The sequence below is a fragment of the Dromaius novaehollandiae genome, chromosome 2 (assembly GCF_036370855.1).
Source record: "Dromaius novaehollandiae isolate bDroNov1 chromosome 2, bDroNov1.hap1, whole genome shotgun sequence".
Taxonomy (NCBI): domain Eukaryota; kingdom Metazoa; phylum Chordata; class Aves; order Casuariiformes; family Dromaiidae; genus Dromaius; species Dromaius novaehollandiae.
The window spans coordinates 43,255,854-43,273,773 of record NC_088099.1 but is presented as its reverse complement, the minus strand read 5'-3'; the positions used below and the strand labels follow the sequence as shown (position 1 = coordinate 43,273,773).

General features: G+C 36.6%; 1 protein-coding gene across 1 annotated transcript in view; it reads right to left on the bottom strand.

Moving 5' to 3' along the window:
* Positions 1 to 2,800: 2,800 nt before the first annotated feature.
* AGMO (alkylglycerol monooxygenase) overlaps positions 2,801 to 17,920 on the bottom strand; it is a 196,988-nt gene continuing 181,868 nt past the window's right edge. The window contains exon 13 of the mRNA XM_064506346.1: positions 2,801 to 3,117. Within this exon, the coding sequence (XP_064362416.1) occupies positions 3,037 to 3,117 (81 nt within the window). The 3' untranslated portion in view covers positions 2,801 to 3,036. The remainder of the gene's footprint in view (positions 3,118 to 17,920) is intronic.

Genomic DNA, 17,920 nt, shown 5'->3' with positions numbered 1-17,920 from the left:
AGAAGGGTCATTCTCTCAGACTCCTTGCTGCTCAGTGTGAAATGTGAGGAACACCCCTCTCCTGCACCTTGCTTTAGAACAACATGTACATCATGGCTACAGTCCTTGGCAAGTAGGAAATTTGGGTTCAACAGTCTCAGAAAAAGAGGAAATTTTGTGCACCTCTGCTTTAACAACAAGGGTGCCTTCTTCAGCCACTTTTTAGCAGATGTGATCACAAGAACATTTTGTAAGGGACATGGTCCTGTCAGAGCGCATTAGATGTCCCTAACAGCAGAGACTCCCGCAGACTTGAAACTGAGGAATGTTTCATTTCTGGATTTCAATCAAGCTGAGAAATGAGACACTTTAAAGGTAGGCCAGTAAGGTTTCTATCGTGTGTTCAGGCTCTCTGACAAAGTAGGCTGTAGCACAGGTATTTTTGGATTGCCTTCCCTGCCTGCATCTGCATTTTCATATTTCATTTAGTAGAAATGGCTCCATATGAGTACAACTATTTTCTTTGGAATAATATCTTAGTTAAATTACTGTGCCTTTTATATTTGTCACTAGCTTCTCTGTATTTTTTAATTTATTTGTAGACAACTGACAGGGACTAGAAAGATTCTGTAGGAACTAGTGATTTATGTAGAATATTTATGTCTTAATTTGCACTTACCTTCGAAATCACATTCTTTTCATTACTTCATGAAAAAAAATGACATTCATTAAAATGAAAGTGAAATCACTTTAAAATTAATTTAATGGATCATAAGTGCATATAGATTTTAATTATTGTATGTCCAAGATGGCAGATTTTTAAATGCAGATTTCCAGTGTATACAATACATTTGAAAACACAGAGAGCTGAGGGTCTATTTTAGCAAGTAGTATAAAAACATATAGAGTTTTACTTCAGTTGATCAACTGAAAGCTAGAAAACACTAATGCATTAAATTCTTCTGTTCATGGCTCTTTGAAGGATTTCTTTTGATATGAAAACTGCCTTTTTATATGACTATTCATTACAATACTCTTCACAATATTAAATTGGCCTCATAACATTCCTGTAAGGTTGATGCCCCTATTACAGATTTAGAAAGTACAGTTGCACTAACTCATGGGGTCACCTAAAAAGTGTGTGGATTGTGTTCCACTTGTGCAATCAGATTCGATCATTATATTAAATATACTGGAATAGCTTTATAAGAAAAAGATGTTACATTTTGATTATGATGTGGCACACCATCAGTACTGCTATCACCTCCATTCCGCAGATGGGGAAATTCAGGCAAAGAGATAAGTTTTGATCAGAACTGTGAGTATAAGACAGATTCCACATCTGTCTTTTAGTCACTAACGATATTTCCACTGTGGGAGCCAGAGATAAATACCTGTATTCATTTCTTAAAAATACATTAGAAGCCTACCAGGTTATGAGTAAATGACTGAACTAAAACTCTAAACAAATATTTATAAATACTTGTGTTCTTATAACATTTTCGTGGGATTTTTTTTTTCATCTTCTCATTACACAAAGTGAAAAAGATCCTCAAGTAAATCCTTTATTTAAACATACCTTCAGTTGAGGAAGGTATGATCAGTACTTTGTGTCCCAGGACTACCTCTAATCAAACTAAAACCTGCTTTCTCAGTTAAATATTTTTAGTTCTTTGAGCATAATCCAAAGTGATAGGCACAGGCCATTTGATCCACAAGTGGAATAAATTGGATTTTAAAGAAAGAATCTATTAAAAAATTAGGCTGATACTATCGCTAGACATTGGATTGATTTTATTTATATAACAATATGGTCTTTCTGATGATTTATTGGAAACAGTCAATTATGTAGATACTGGCACCTGCTACAGCTAAAGAGGGAAAATACAGCTTAATTAAAAGTAGGCTATCTGTCTACATCTGAGATCTCTGTTAGCAAGTCATTAATATCTTAACGGAAAATGGAATGGAACCCCCCCCCCCCCCCCCAGCCTCACATTTTAATCCAGGTATTATTACTAGTTTGAAGCATGCAAGACAGCCTACATTTTTAAGCTACTTGACTTTAAGCACTTTTAAAAATCTTGGAGCCAAATAAAAGTTGGAAGAGCGTGAGGAAAGAAAAACAACCTAGCTCCAGTATTTTTGCCAACCCTGCTGTTTGGAGACTCCCTTCACCATTTGTATTTAATTTTCCTATCTCAATAGAAACCATCTTTCCAGCAGCTTCTGAAAGACAAGACGTGCATCTCCCCTGAGATCGCCTCGGCAGGAAATTACTAGAAATTAAGGGCCCAGTCTTGCAAATATTTTGCCACGTGAGTAACATTAGTGAATGGGATGCTCATGTGTGTAAGTGCTGGCGTGATCAGTATCTACAGTTGGCAACAGCAGGTATACCCCTGAAATAATTCAATCTAAACTGCAGGCCTGCATTACACAACACATGTATCAGCCAAAATTATTGAAGATGTTTCAACTCATACTAGTTTGCGTTATTTTATCATGCTGTTTTTCACCATTTTGTTGCCTTGGCTATTCATCCTTATGTAGCTGTATGTTACGAACACACAATTGAGATCCTAGTGTGATTCCATCATTATGGAAAAATTGACATTCACATAGTTTTACGTTTAGTCTAGGTAGCGCTTTATACCAGGTTGCAACAAATATGATTTAAATTATTTCTGTCGTGAAGAATACTTCTCACATATGGTTACATACTAATAAAATGACTGCAAAATGCTATCATTTTACATGCTTTCTAAGATTTTGTGATCCCTTGAATGTAAAAAAAGAGTTGTGAAAGCATGGGGAAAAAAGTTACAAGAACCTTTTATTTATATTGTTGGGAAATTAAATATTTTTAAAAATCAAATCAAAACAGATGCCTATCCTAATGATTCTTTCAAACCTTCATACAAAATCACAAACCCCTCCTATCATATCTGAAATGATTGCAATTTGGTTAGAGGCATAGTTGATTAATCCCAAGGAACTTTGAAGAGTATTCCAAAGTGCTCGTTCCATAATTAAAGTGATGCTAGATCTGCTCTTTCAGTCATGTTTATCTGTGCATGAAGTGCTCCACTTCACAGTTGGTATTACCCAGAATGCAACACAGAGGGAAAACAAAACCTACAAAACAGAATTTAAAATGAGAAGCATTATATGTCTTTTAAACCGCTAATTATCTGTAAATATAATCCATAGATGAAAAAACAGAACACTTAAGGGGGAAAATTAAGCAAAAATTCTAGGCATAATGATAAATTCACTTTTGGAATTTATACTTTTTTAATGTTCTTTATTGTATACCTTGTTGTTGGAATTCATTCCAACACAAAGTCTGCGTGACTTTCCCTACTTTGTAATTGAGTTTGGATTTGGAGTACTCATCGTCATACAAGAAGATAGGCCAGTTATAACACCAGCTGTGATAGAAGGTAGGTGCAAAAACTTAAACTGTTTTTTGGCAAATGGTCTGAAGAATGCTGACATTGTAAACTGCATGGTAGTGCATAAATGCCCAAAGTACCCTTAAATACAAGCTTTGGCAAAGGAAGTGTTCTAGCTGTAGTACAATAGATCAGTGCTTATTTCACAGCCGGCTAGTTATGATGAGAAATAATTTAAGGATGCAATGTAATATTCTTTATCTTGTTCTTGGCTCTCTGCATCCTTTTTTTGGTCAATGAATTTTAACAAGAGATGTATTCACCATTTTTTTTCCTTACCTTATTTGCTGAAAATTGTGCTTTGGGATGACTATGAATATTTGAAGGGTGAGGTCAAATTCAGCTAATACCTTTTCCAAAAGCTAGCAAAGACAGTAGGACAAAAAGTGTGTGTTTACCTGTGTGTGTGCATATGCACATGTGTGAAATGTTCTATTTTAAAAATTTGCTACAGGAAATCTTTGTCTTTTGCGTTTGGAATAAAGTCTTCATTTAGAAAAATGCAAAAGTATGGCAGTTGTTATGGGTTACTTAAGTAAGCAAGAATTTTTACTGTGAATTAACCAAAACATTCCATTTTTCCTAAAAGGTATTTTGTTCAAGTGATTTTTTGTTTGAAGTGACAGGAGAAATTGAAAAGAAAAGGATTCTGTAGGTCAAGGTATAATATTTCTCCTTTTTTCAGGTTAATCTGCAATCAAGAGTATTGACTGGGAGAGCTCTAATTTTAACATTCACATAATTTAGCGCTCAACGTTCAACATTGCATGGCTCAAAAATCCACTTCTCTCCTCATTTACACAGTCACTCTTCAAATTACATTAAATCTGAATGTCCAATATAAATAATAAATGACGATTAGTACCTAAAAGGTACTAATTCTCCACTCATTGAAGGCAATATGATGAGATCAGGCCTGATACCTCTCTGTATTACAGCCTTTTGGGGACAGGGACAGCCTTTACATACTCTGTACAGTACATATTTAGCAGCATGACGTGGAAGGAAAGCACAGTTATAACACAAAAAACTATGTAAAACAGCAATAACGGTAACAGTAATAAAAAAACCCACAGCAAGTAGAAGTCCAACCAAATTAAAATCAAATCCCAGTTCACCTTTTACCCAGGCCAATTGCCTTCATATATTGTCATTAAAGACTTGAATTCCACTTGCAAGGGTAGGTTGTCTAGTGTCTAAAATATTAGCATTACTTTTGATGACACTGTTGGTGCTGTATTTGTGGTCTCATTTGTAAGAAATACTCATAAAATTCTCACCAAAAGCCTGTTTATAAGAATGTCAAACCTTTAGGTATGAAGATTTAACTTCTTTTTTCTTGCATTGTCACAAACACCTTGTAAAAGAGTAAATCACTGCATAGCTCTATTTTACAACCATGGAATGGAAAGACTTTCTTATCTTTTGCAGTGCTGCAAGCACATGCTTTCCATGTTTTGTGAGATGCTCTATGTCTATGCTAAGAAGAAAAAACAATTAGAAGTGACTAGCTGTATTTCTGATTTGGCTATAATATGAGTGGGTTGTGCATGAATCGTGACATACATAAAATGATGACATATATATAAAATGCTCTAATCATGGAAAAATTCTTTGTCGTGCCATCTCCAGACACAGATCTTTTCCACTTGTCATAATTAGTACTCCTCTGACAAGCTACTAAACTCCTTTCATCCCTCATCTCAGAAAGACCACTCCTATTCCTGGAAGACGCATTAAATATAGAAGTATTTCATTTTCAGAAGAAGCACGTTTAAGCACATTAAATGACTGAGGTGCAGGGCATTTGTAGGGGATTAATGACTGCTGGGAGATGATGATCACCTGAAGAAGCACAGCCATGGGCCATTAAGCCCCAGGAAATGTCCTCAGCTAAAGATGGTTATTGCTATTATAGAGTGAAAATGAAAAAAACATCTCAGGTGAATTTTTCTTTTTCAAATAGAGTGGTGCAGTTTCTTCTTTCTTAATTAAATTCTTTATTGTGAATTTCTTAAAGTATGCAATCAATGCTTGTGGGGGCGTATTTCAAATTACAGTTATTACATCTAGAATGAAAAACCACATACTGCACATTGTGGATCTGCAGAACTAGTTTGGCTTCATGATTCTATAAAAGTATTGATTCACTGCCTATCAATGTCAGGACTGCCAGCACTCAATGGAAAGTAATGTATTCATGAAACAATAATGCTGCAAGGCTGAAAAAAAAAACATCAGGGAAAAAAATTAAGGGGCCACATCCTCCCTTGCATGACAGCAATTCTGGCCTGCTCCACTGCTCTAAGGCTGACCTGTAGCAAGCAAAGCCAGCTGTATAGGGCTACCCAGCAGAAACTGCTGTGTAGGTTGGAGTTCAGGTCTTTCTGATTGCCACTATATATCTTGGAGTTACAAGGCTTGACTCATTTGAACGAATAGTGTAATCAGGGGATGTCACTAATGGAAAGCTGAGCATGCCAGAGTTTTGAGCAGACAGTCGTGTGGGTAGCAGGACACAGCAAAAGATCTTTCTACCAGGTGACCTGAACTATATCTGACCAGTATTTTTTAATGCCTTTGGGGAAACACATTTCCTCAACCCTATGTGCAGATATATTGCATTTTCTGTTGAACCCTCTGGCGCCCTAACAGCTTTTTTCCCTCAGCAGTTTCTAAATTATTCTCACAGAAATTCATTCCTTTTCATACTGTCCAAACCCACTAATATTTGCCCCTTGATAAAAATATTCATGTATCAATTTCCTAATTCAGCCAGTGTTGTCTGAAATAAATAAAAAGATAGAATTAAATAGTGTACTTTTTCTTCTGTTCTTTTAGTGGGAAAAGTTTCCCTACGGACACTATTCCATAACAAACAATAATTCCACTTTCATTTTCAAATGAAAAATTACTGTCGACAGTGGACACATATGGATCAGATAAGCCTGAAAGCAGAGTTTCTCACAATCGTATATCCAGCAAAGACAGACTTATAATTTAAACTTTTTGCCACCTTAATATAAGTACTTGTTACCTTTATCTGCTCAACTAACTACAGATCAATTATGTGTCTGTCCTTTAGACTGTTGGAAGAGGACAGTACTCTTTCAAATATTTACATTACTCCTTTTCATACAGTTTTTCTCTTTCCATAAAGTTTTTTACTCTCTCTCTCTGAATAGGCCTAAAGAAATGTAAAGAAAATTATTCACACAAATAAATATAGCTCAGCTAACTAAATGACTGCAGGACTGAGTCTGCTCTTCTTAGGAAATCCCCAGTGGAGTGATTTAAGTTTACTAGGCTGTAACTACTTTAAAATCATTAGCTAAATTCAGGCACCCACTTCTGTGATTAGCTTTGTTTTTGGTGGCCACTAAAGTTGTCTTCTGCCCTTTTGTCTTTTCTAAAGGCTTTTGTGTATCTGAGTAGCCTAGGCATGGTGTCTTTTCTCCTCTTGGGAGATTTTATCTGGATAGAATTATGTATCTTTAGACATTGGTCTAGAAATTTAGACAAATGTCCAAAGTTAGCTCTGATTTAAGCAGGGGGGCTTGAGCCAGATAACCTCAGGTCCCTTCCAACCTAAATTATTTTCTGACTCTCTGAAAGTTCTCACATTCTGCCCAGACATGTCCACTCCAAAAACACGCTGCAGAGGCAATCTGTGCCTGTGCAACAACTTGCTATAAACCTGCAGTACCCAGAATATGCATGTGCATGTTTAATGTCTCCTGCTTCTGGAAAGGGTTTAAGAAAATTAATTAGATGATTGACTATCCACATCACAAAACTGACTGGTACTGGAGAATGTGGTAAACAATGGGCATCCTCAACCTGCTGCTCAAAATTGTTTAACAGAAACTGTAAATTAAACCAAACCACTCTAATTGCTCATTTTATACTATCAATACCAAGGACAGAGTAATTTTTAGACTTTATCTGAGAAGACTGGTCTGGGTAATATCACTGTTCCTGTTTTAGTAAAGATGGGGAGTGTTAACTGATATAGCAGTTAATAACAAATACTAATACTGATTAGAAAATGCTTGAAGAAACCACTCCAGATTTCACAAATACCTAAACTGTGCACTTTTCACTAATACCATCACTGTTTTTCCACTTACAGGACTGCTTAAGGTGCTGAACTACCCAGAGGAGACAGAAAAGATGTCTCAGAAGTAGGGAAAGAGGTCCGCTACTGCTGTATGTGCAATGTTTTCAGGTGGACAGTCTGAGGCTAATAGAGAAATACCATCGTATTTACAAGCACATCCAGAAATCACTTATCTTGTAGAGCACACAGATCAAGAATATTGCACTAGCAAAAAAATTGCAATAACAATACTCGGAAACAGAAACCAGCAAACAAGAAGATTCCTTTCCTGTGTGATGCCTTCCGTATACTTGGAAGAATATGGAAATATACCTGGAATTATATGGAAAAGGAAGTGTGAAGCTGATTTTTTATTGGGAACTCTGGATAGAAGGGAATAGGGACAACTATAATAGTACTGCCTTCCCGACGCTTGTCCAAGATTTCTGTAAAGGTAGCAGGATGCCTGGAAGTTCTCCACCAGGGTTCATCACACACATTCAGACCGTTGGTGCAGCACATATCTAGTAGATTCAGCATGTCCCAGACATAGGGCGACGTGTGCATTAATAGACTGTTGGCACACCTACTTAGATGAGTTGAGCCAAGTATCTTCAACCCCCAGAGACATATAGCAATAGTTCACTCATGGACTGGTTTCTTGCTAGTACAATATACCTCATTAGTTTCACACATCATTCTCAGCAGACAATGAGAAAATAATAGGGAAGTGATACATACATCCCTTCTCCATTCTGTTAAATATGTTTAAAACATTATTTTATTAAAATATGGTCTGGGACTCTAAAGATAGATAATGCATAGATAAAAACAGGCTGCAAAAGCCCCCGCACATGAAAAGGCTTACATTGTCTATCTAGGGAAGACAAAGGAAGATTTGGAGGAAGCAAATGCATTACTTGGCTGCTGAAATTAAGTGCACTGCAGAGATGCCTGAGCTCACTAGCTGCTAAGGACGTAAGCTGCTAAGTCTCTCTCAGCACAGCACCAGGTTGACTCTGATGTTCCTGGCACTCAAGCTAGTAAGTCATATCCCTCAGCTGAACACATGGGGATTTTTACACAGGCATAGCTATTGCAGTTATATTTGGACCTAAGATGGCTTATGTGCATCTTGCTTGGTATCTTTACATCACGTCCTTCACACAGGAGAAACCGGCCCAGTGTCTCTTCAATCACTTGTGTAGATACACGTATCCTACTGGACTGTTCCTTATGAAATTCCTTCTCTCTTGTCACAGAACATTCCATAACATAAGCGTTAGGATTAAGAATGTTTTATCTCATTCTTGAAAAGACAAAAAAAAACCCTCCTAAATGAGGAAGCTTTGCTGTCAGTCTTGTGAATAGGAACTCCAAAGTTATTTGATGATTACTAAATCTTCACCTTGCATTGAGCTAATCCAAGCTGGAGCTGGTATCAACATTATACTCACGAACATATACTGAAGAGAATGCAGAGTGTTCTTGCATGAAAGTTATCTGAAAATATTTTATTATAATATTTCAGGATAATCCCTGTAGTAAGTCAACGAAATTGATCCATAAATTCTTAAATCACTCTAAAATATTTTGCCTTTTCAAGTTGTCCCCTAAAGCAGAATCCTGTCAAACACAAGTCTTCTTACATGTTTAATGAACATCTAAAAAAAATTTCTGTACCAAGTGTATGTTTCACTGTTTTCCTAATGCATTCTAAGAAAGAATTTCTTCTGCAATTTTAAACTGTCAATCATCATTTTAGCTTAAAAATCTCCGAAAACATAGAAAAAACAAATATATTTTTTCTTATATGTTAGCTATACCTTTTTATACTTTAGAGCATAGTATTATTTTAGAATTCACCTCTAGTATTTTTTGATGCTGTCTTAGTTTCTAGAAAAAAAGAGGTTAATCCTAGTTTATTGTGTTATTCCCCAGGTTTCCAGCTTCACCATTAACCAAAGATTCATATCACCACATTGCCATTTCATACTCATCTTTTTGAAAGATTCATTATGGTAAACAGACTAAAAGCCACCACTTGCTCTAATTGTATTTGCCAGTCTTTATTCGGAATCCCTGTCTCCATGTACCATGGTATAGGTGCATATAAGAACAGCTGGTGACCGAAACAATATTCCTAACACCAAACTTTCAAAAAACACAAGAAGGCTGCTAAACTCATATGTCTGAAAAAAATAATTATTATGGTTGTTTGTATTAGCTTTCTGAATTTGTTTTAAATAGTTAAAGTTCTGAAGGAATTCTTCTTTAAAGTAAAAACTATATTCTGATATAGGTACACGGCTCTAAGAGCTTGGGTTTTGAAAACATGACAATTATCAATCCTGTACACTCTGGTGACTTTTACCAACAACTACACATTTGTTAGAGTCTCCGAACACCCTGCCATCACTGAGTAAACTCTAGATCATGCTCCGAACCCCTCTCCAGCTGCTGACATTTCAGTGCCCACCCCTATACCTATTTCCTAGTGAACAAGAGAGACAAGTGGCAGCAGAGTCACTCATTTTAATGTCCTCTGCTGTTCTAATACTACTTAAATTCATTGCACAAGACTGCTACAAGGGTGCACTGCCAGGATGAAAAGCAGCGAGCCAGTGCTTTTTATGGTTTTAATAATACAGTACTGAAAAACAAGTTCAAAGACCAACAGTTTTTGACCTTAATTCTGAATTTTAGCTTTTTGTTTTGAAATAGTCTTCAATTCTTCAGCTTTCATTTTTCACTCAAAATCAAGAAACAACAGCTATAGGAATTTTCTCAACTATGGTATTTTAAGTCAACAATTAAAAACAAAGCTTTCATAGAAGTTAAGACAAAACTTAGAAATATGTCGATCTGTAAACATATTCATTTAATATGTTGCAGGCTAACAGGCCAAGTGTAACTGAAAGAGTTAGTAATAGCTCCTCATTGCAGGAATGAAATATTTGAGATAGTCCCGTCTCAGTTTGGCTAAAGCTGTCACGTTTATTTTCTTAAATATTTAAACAGGAAATGTACCCATTGAGATGAAACATCTCATTTACTTTTATGCCTGTCAGCAGATGTAGCATAATTACATACACCCCACTGCATCACTTATAACTCAAATATGAGTTAGAGGGTAAAACAGACATCTGCAAAGAGCTATACCATTTTATAAGATATTATCTAAATTATATGTAAAGAGCAGTTTATCCTTCCTTATTGAAGAAATATGAAGCCCATTTTAGTTTAATCAATAGTTTACTGCAGAGATCTTACATGTAATCAAATTTAATTTGTTCTCTTAGGCTTAAAGAATTGAATGCTTTTAAATGCAATGCCCTGTATAAGAAGGACTGGACATGTATATTGCTGGGCTAAGAGTAAAGGTATTGGTTTTTTACAGTCATAGGTTTAAGAAAAGCTTAGGTACTATACCGCTTAATCCTTTTGTGAGGAAGTAAATTTTTACTTAATAGATTGGACAAATTCACTTAAAGTAGCCTGTGCAGGAGGGACCTGTCCTTTATGCCTGTGTCCTTGCATGTAAATACAGGAAAATTACAACTATAGCAATAATGATTGCAGTTTGTACACATAAGAAAGCCTGATCAACACAAAATTTCAGAATTTGGACTGGATATTACCTAGAGGTGTAACATTTACCTAACAAGTATCTACAGGAATAACAGAATCCCTCCTTTTTTTACATCACTTTAATATAATATTATCCTGACATTACAGGAAAAACATTAGGTAAGACAGTATCCAATCTCTCCATCACTAGCAGACATAAAATGTTGTATGTTTTCACACAGATGGCTTCATTTCTGAGTGCTGCTTTTGTGGCTAAGCACCTGGAATGGGCAGTGAACAGAACCAAGAGCTGTCTGTCAGGATGGAGAGCTTTGACAAAGGTGGCTGCAACGTGGAAGATCTCTGCTCACTGGTGTATTAAATATCCTCTTGAGAAAAAGTTGATTAGCTATAAGCTCCAAAATTGGAGTATTTCTGCTGGGTGGAAAAGAAAAAAAACCCCTAGTATTTAACTATAACCCACAGACGTTAGATCACTGACAGGAAAATTTTGCTGCAGATGTCTAAAAGAAGTGATGGGAAAAAGCTGGCTACTGTGACTAATGGCAAACGCGAAAGAAAGGAATAGAATGTGCAGATAGGGATAAAGCAATTGAGTGACAAGCAGAAGGGATTTCCAGCCCAGTGAACAAACACCGGAAAAGCATTCAAGAAAGCTTGAGGGAGATCAAGGCTAAAAGTCATTTGAGATGAAGATGCTCTTAAAGACAATATGCCGTAAGGAGAAAGTAATCCTTTCACTGAAAACTGGACAACACAGAAGACTGTTCTCAGCATTTAAAAAAAAAAAAAACTTCTGAGCAAAGGAAATGTATTAATATTCATTGATACCTTAAGGAAAAATCTTGCCATAGAAGATACATGTCCAAGTTTAAGATAGACAGAACACACCCATCCTGCCAGCCAAACGCCTTTTGAGGCCAAGAGCAGTAAACTGTGACTGTTTTTAAGTTCCAAGAAAGAGAAAAATGTGCTGAGGTCAGTCCAGCCCTGTGTCCAGTGCTATACATGGAAAAGCAGATCTCCTTCTGGCTGTTGGTGTCTCTCTCTCTTGCCTGCTTGCAGCATGCTCTCAGCACACTCTCTTCCTGTGTTCTGTCTTATTTCTTCTATTTTTGTCTGGGAAACTCCCATTCCCAAAACTCACCATCTTTCGATTATGTAAATGTTGCTGTTCTCAATGTTAATCACAGCTATATTCAAATAAGCTAAGTCATTATTATTTCTACTGATTATGTCAAGCTGAGGAAACTCTGTTATTTAATTAGTCTACTGAAAAGACAAAAAAAAATGAATAGAAGGGATCTTGACGCAGACAAATCCAAATGACTTTCTACTCGTAAAACTAGGGGAATATGGTCTAAATGAAACTTTGGTATGGCAGAAACAAAACTAATTTTAACTAAGATGACTCAACCATACAGTATTGATGCAAAAAGATGCAAATATCAATGTGGAAAATATTGACAGAAATGCTTCATGTAACACTTAGTAATTTTTCCAGCCTTCTCAAAGGTCAAAGTCTTTAAGAAAATGTAGATAAACTGGAGATAGCTCAGAGGTGGACAACAAAAATGATGAAAAGTTTAGAAAAGTTGAAGCTTGAAGCAATTCTGCTGAAGCAATTCTGCTGTGTATCCTTGAAAAAGATATGACCCAGGAGGTGCAATGAGATTAGTCTTCCAACATGTAAAAGAATATTACAAAAGGATAAGAAGGCGATAAACCACTACTGAAGATAATAGAGACAAAAAACTGTTTTTTAACTAAGGAGATTTTCATTGGATATTAGCAAATCGCTTGCTATACAGGTGGTGTAACATTGAAATCAGCTACTGAAGTAAGCTGTGCAAGGTATATAAATTGCTAGATAACCATGTGTCTGTGGCTGGTGTAACTGTACTTGGTCTTTCTTCAGTGCAGGCTCCTGACCTACCCAGTAGCTTTTTTTATTTGCAATGCAAACAAAGGAACACCTCACCTATGACTAATACCTATTAAGACCACCTACTTTGCTAATAGTGATTAATAAAGATGAGATTGTTTAATGCACAGAGCACCACTTAGCAACCATTTTTTGCAATAACCAACCTTGTGCAAGACTTCACAGATTTAATTCTCAGGTGTGGTTGCCACATTAGCAAGGGAAGGAACAACAAGACGTGCTGCTACTTTCCTTTTTCTCCTCCAGTGTCTGGCACTGGACAGAGTTGAAACTGCTTCCTGTCAGAGTAGTCATATGATTATTACATTTAAGACTGGCTTGCAATGGCTCTTCAGAAGTTAGCTGCAAAGCCTGGTGGCAGAAGCACGAGCTAGCTTACTCCAGTTTTATGTATGCCATACTCTCTGCACTAAAAATAAGGGATTGCACAGTCAAAATCTTCTGCTTCCAATTCCAGTGTCACTAAAACTTAAGACAGTTTCATCCACAACACTAATGCTGAAAGGGTAAAGACATATCAAAAATGCATAGATTTGGCCCTTTATGATTACCTTTCTGTTATCAGAATTACTATATCAATAATTCCAAGTTCATATTTCTTTCTTTTTTTCTCTTAACAATTATGTACTTGGAGAAACACAACAGACATTCTTAGAAATAAGATAATTGCATGTATGTCTTACATTGCTCCAGCTATTGAGCAATTTACTTCCATAATTCATGGCATTTACCACGTGAAGAGCCACAAATGGTGTGAGAATATGCTTCCATCTCATGATTAAGTTTGATTGAAAAAGTCACAAACCACTATATCGTTAACAATTACGGAATGTTGAAAAAAAATCCAGACTTCAATTTGATAGAATTATATCATTTTCTCAATCTAAGATTTTTTTTCCTACCCTGAATCCTAGATTTAAAAGGATGCTGTGCCCTAAACATGCGTGTGTCTTGGAAAGGCTACTTGGTATTGTTCTGTTTGTATGTCAAAGGGGGGCCTGAAGTCTCAACAATTGTTAACCTCTCCCAGGGTGTGCTAATAAAAGGTCAGAGGCCCACATGTGGCCGGCAGCCTGAGGAATTTCTCTCGATGTTCTGCCAGGGATGGGACCGCCCGAACGGTTTCTCTCATAAACTGCATCCTACTTGGCTAGCAATGCCAAAACTGGACCCAAGGGTATCCAGAGTCTTGGCTGATGGGAAAAAATGAGCGCTTCCTATGGAAGCCGCAGCTGTTTTCCTGAGAGAGAGAGAGCACAGATGCTTGAATTTTCCCCTACTTTCCGTTTTTGACTACCTGTTCTGGCAGCAGTTCCAGCAATGGGGGAGGCAAGAGGCCGGCATCCAGCTGTTTTCAATAAGCCTTGGCAACACAGGTACTGATTGCCTAAACACTAAAAAGGTTCAAAAAACATTTTTTTTCTGGCTTTCAAACTATAAAAAGGTGAGAGCATGCACTAATGCTCCACATCTTCCCATCTTGAGCAGAAATTTAGTGATCATGATAAAGACCTTAATTATGAAAGCAGAGACTGTTTCAGGAAAAATGATACTTAATACCGCATATGCATATGTATATGTATATATATAAATGTATGTACCTATGCATTCAAATACATGTATAAAATATATATATCCTATGGATTTTCTAGAAAGAAGATTAATTTCTTCTGTCAAACTGTGGGTGGAATGTCAAAATATGGATTGGATTTTTATTTGTGGAGCCATATTAATCCATAGTGTGACTCTCTGAAGTCAAAGAAAATGCATATGCATAGCAATATCACAAACTAATTTGGCCCAGAATTGTATATAACATCAGCTGCCTTATAGATTTCACTGAAATTACAATAGATTTGAATGTGGCTTATGATATTGTTTAGGAATTGTCTAGTTATTATTCATATTTGTTGTTAATTAGGTATACGTATTTATAGCCAGTGATGTCTTCATAGATATACTAGGACAAAAGTCTATGTCTTTGTTCTGGACAGATTTCCTTGCTGTCTCGTAGCCTTTATAACACTCCCTTCAACATTTTTTTTCCAGCAGTACTGGTTGAAGTATTATGTAAGTATTTTTAAATGGACTTAATTAGCCAATTAAAGCACAGTTAATTAATTTCAGTCAAAATGCACAGTAGATACTTCTATCTGATACGTAAACACCAGGACAGCGTATACATATGATTGTAAAAACTTGGATGTAAAGATTATTCACTGCTAAGTGAATCGAAAGAAGCACTATCACCAGTTTATCTGACAGGTCACTAGTTTGTTTGCTTATTTTAAGGAGAGCTTTGTCAGACTAGCTCATGGTGCACCTGTATGCTCCCTGCAGTGCTCAATCTGTGCCTGCACCTTCCTGCCGCAGTCTGTCTTCCTATGAAATGAAGAGACATCTGTCTATCAATGGGGAAGCATTACAGCAAAAAGCTATAAAGTACTTTGGGAAAGAGGAGCGCTATAAAAGTGTTAATTTTCCTCATCAGAATAATCAAAAAGGCATTCTCCCACAAGATGTCTGAATGATGTTTGCTTAAAAACATGCAGCAGGCTACCTGAAGAGTCACAGGCCAGCGGCCCTTCCTCAGGGCTGTCCCCTTTGCCATTATTCATCAAGACTTTTTATGTGCACTCAGCCCCGGAAAACTAATTTTTTATTTTCTTGATGACTGCCAAGCCAAAAGACACATTTTCCTACTTCACCTCAATGACTGAACTAATTTATCAGCGTTCTTGTACTACCAGCTAAGCTGCTCTCCTAGCTAGCTCCCTTCCGAGACAGTCTAAGGTGCAGAACAAGAGCTTTGGCTTGACAACTTGAACAGAAGAATCCTGTAGGAGACTGTCTGAGCATTTCCTTCACATCAGAGGAGTTTTAAAGCTGGCAAAGTCAAATCCAGTGTGGTACATACAATATTTCCTAAGCCATAAGGATAAGAAGTTAGAATAAGAAGTTAGATCCACTCCCACTGGTGATCTCATAACTCAGCCATGCAGACTGCTACTACACCCTTAAAGGTAGAAACCACCAGCAAGATGGATTATGTAGGAATTCTTCTAGGAATGGAATAAGAGGAAGTGGTTTCACTTGACCAAACCATGAGAAGTCAGCGAGTGTGAGCTGGTAGGGAAGGCACAAATTTAGAAAAAAACTACTGTATTTGAGCCAAACCCTGTCCAAAACCATTCACTCGGTGGAAATGGATATGGGAATTTTGCTGCTTGTATTACATATTAGCTTGATTCTGCCCTCTCTCACTTTGACTTTTGCAACTTGTTGATTGCATTTCCAAGAGGATCAGTGCCTGACCTTTTTGTTTTCTTGCCTAAATATTCGTAACCTAGGTATTTAAAACACAGCGTCTGATGATAACCTAGCAGCTGAATCTAACAAGAGAGAGCAATCCCCCCTTTTTTTCTCCAAGCAAAATGATAGAGGGCTCTTTTAAAATATCAAATGGCTGCCCAAGATAAAGTACTCCCCTCGTGACAAGAAGAATCAACCCCTCAGTACCTATTTAAATGAGAAGTTACTCATTTTTACTTGTTTATTAAGGTTCAAAGAGGTTTTGCTGATACCTAATTAACCTACATAGTGTTTTATGTTCAGTTCTAGCTTTAGTTTAATTATTTTAAATATTTTGCTGTGCTAGCTCTTTTAATTATTTATCTAGCCTTCAACTGACTCATAATGAATTACTCCATCTTTACTGTAAGTATCTCCTATTTTTATGTCTTTCAGGCACTGTCAGAATAGAAGTCTTTTGCAGTTATGCATATACACCAGCCAAATCATCAGTACTTTCAGCAGTGCTATAAAAACACAACATTACTTTTCTTTTTGTTGAAAGCCAGCATACCTAAATACTGCATCATATAGAAAATATGGAAAGTAAGTGTTTTATCATAAAAATCATTAAAGTAGGAAAGTGAAGGGGAAAGGGTTGCAAAAGTGTAGACATACTTCTGACAAATTCATATATATGTGATATAAAATCTAATCTTGCAATCTTTACTCACAAAAGTAATCTTACTGAAGTCTATAGGAGCATGCACATAAAAAATACAGAATCAACCCTGAAAGCCTGAAAGACATCCACTTATGTTTTTCTACTATGAGAGCAAATATTGCATCATAAAACAAATGATGTCCAGATGAGTAAAATAACTCAGCAACAAGATAATCTTATAGAAGACTTACAGGCACTTCTATAGTGATGACAGATAATAGAACCTGAGGAGAGGCTATTACAGACAATTTGGAGAATGGCATCTAAGTCTCCTCCTGATTGTTAAGGAAATTATTGTCAGATACTGAAGGAAGATTAGTCTGCATCTGAAGGAATTTACTATTGATATCCTAATAGCACCATCAGAAAGAGCTCATTTTTGGAATAAAGGAGAATTGGTTTAAAAAGTGACTTAAAAACAATTCTAACTGCCACTAACCAGAAAAAAATAAAATTGATAAGCTCTTCATAGATTAATGTGTGAAAAGAGCCTATCACAGGCTGTGGTGTTATCTATCAGCATTCAGGAACAAGATAAGACAAAAATGAAGAAAAGCCAAACACAACTTTGGGCACAAATGTATTTGTGAATAAATAAACATGAGATCTTCATGAACTAAATCCACACAGTGATTTAATTTACGAGCGTAGGATTGTTCTAGCTGTAAGAGGAACTTTATGCTGGATGTTATTACAGGGCTGATTCTGATCCATCGAAGAGGAATTGGATCAACATGCTTAACTCTGCCCATCAGGCAACGAGCTAAGCCGAAATTAGGGGGGACCTGGAGTGCTGGGGGGCTCCCAGAGGGACTCTGCAGCCCTTCAGGGTA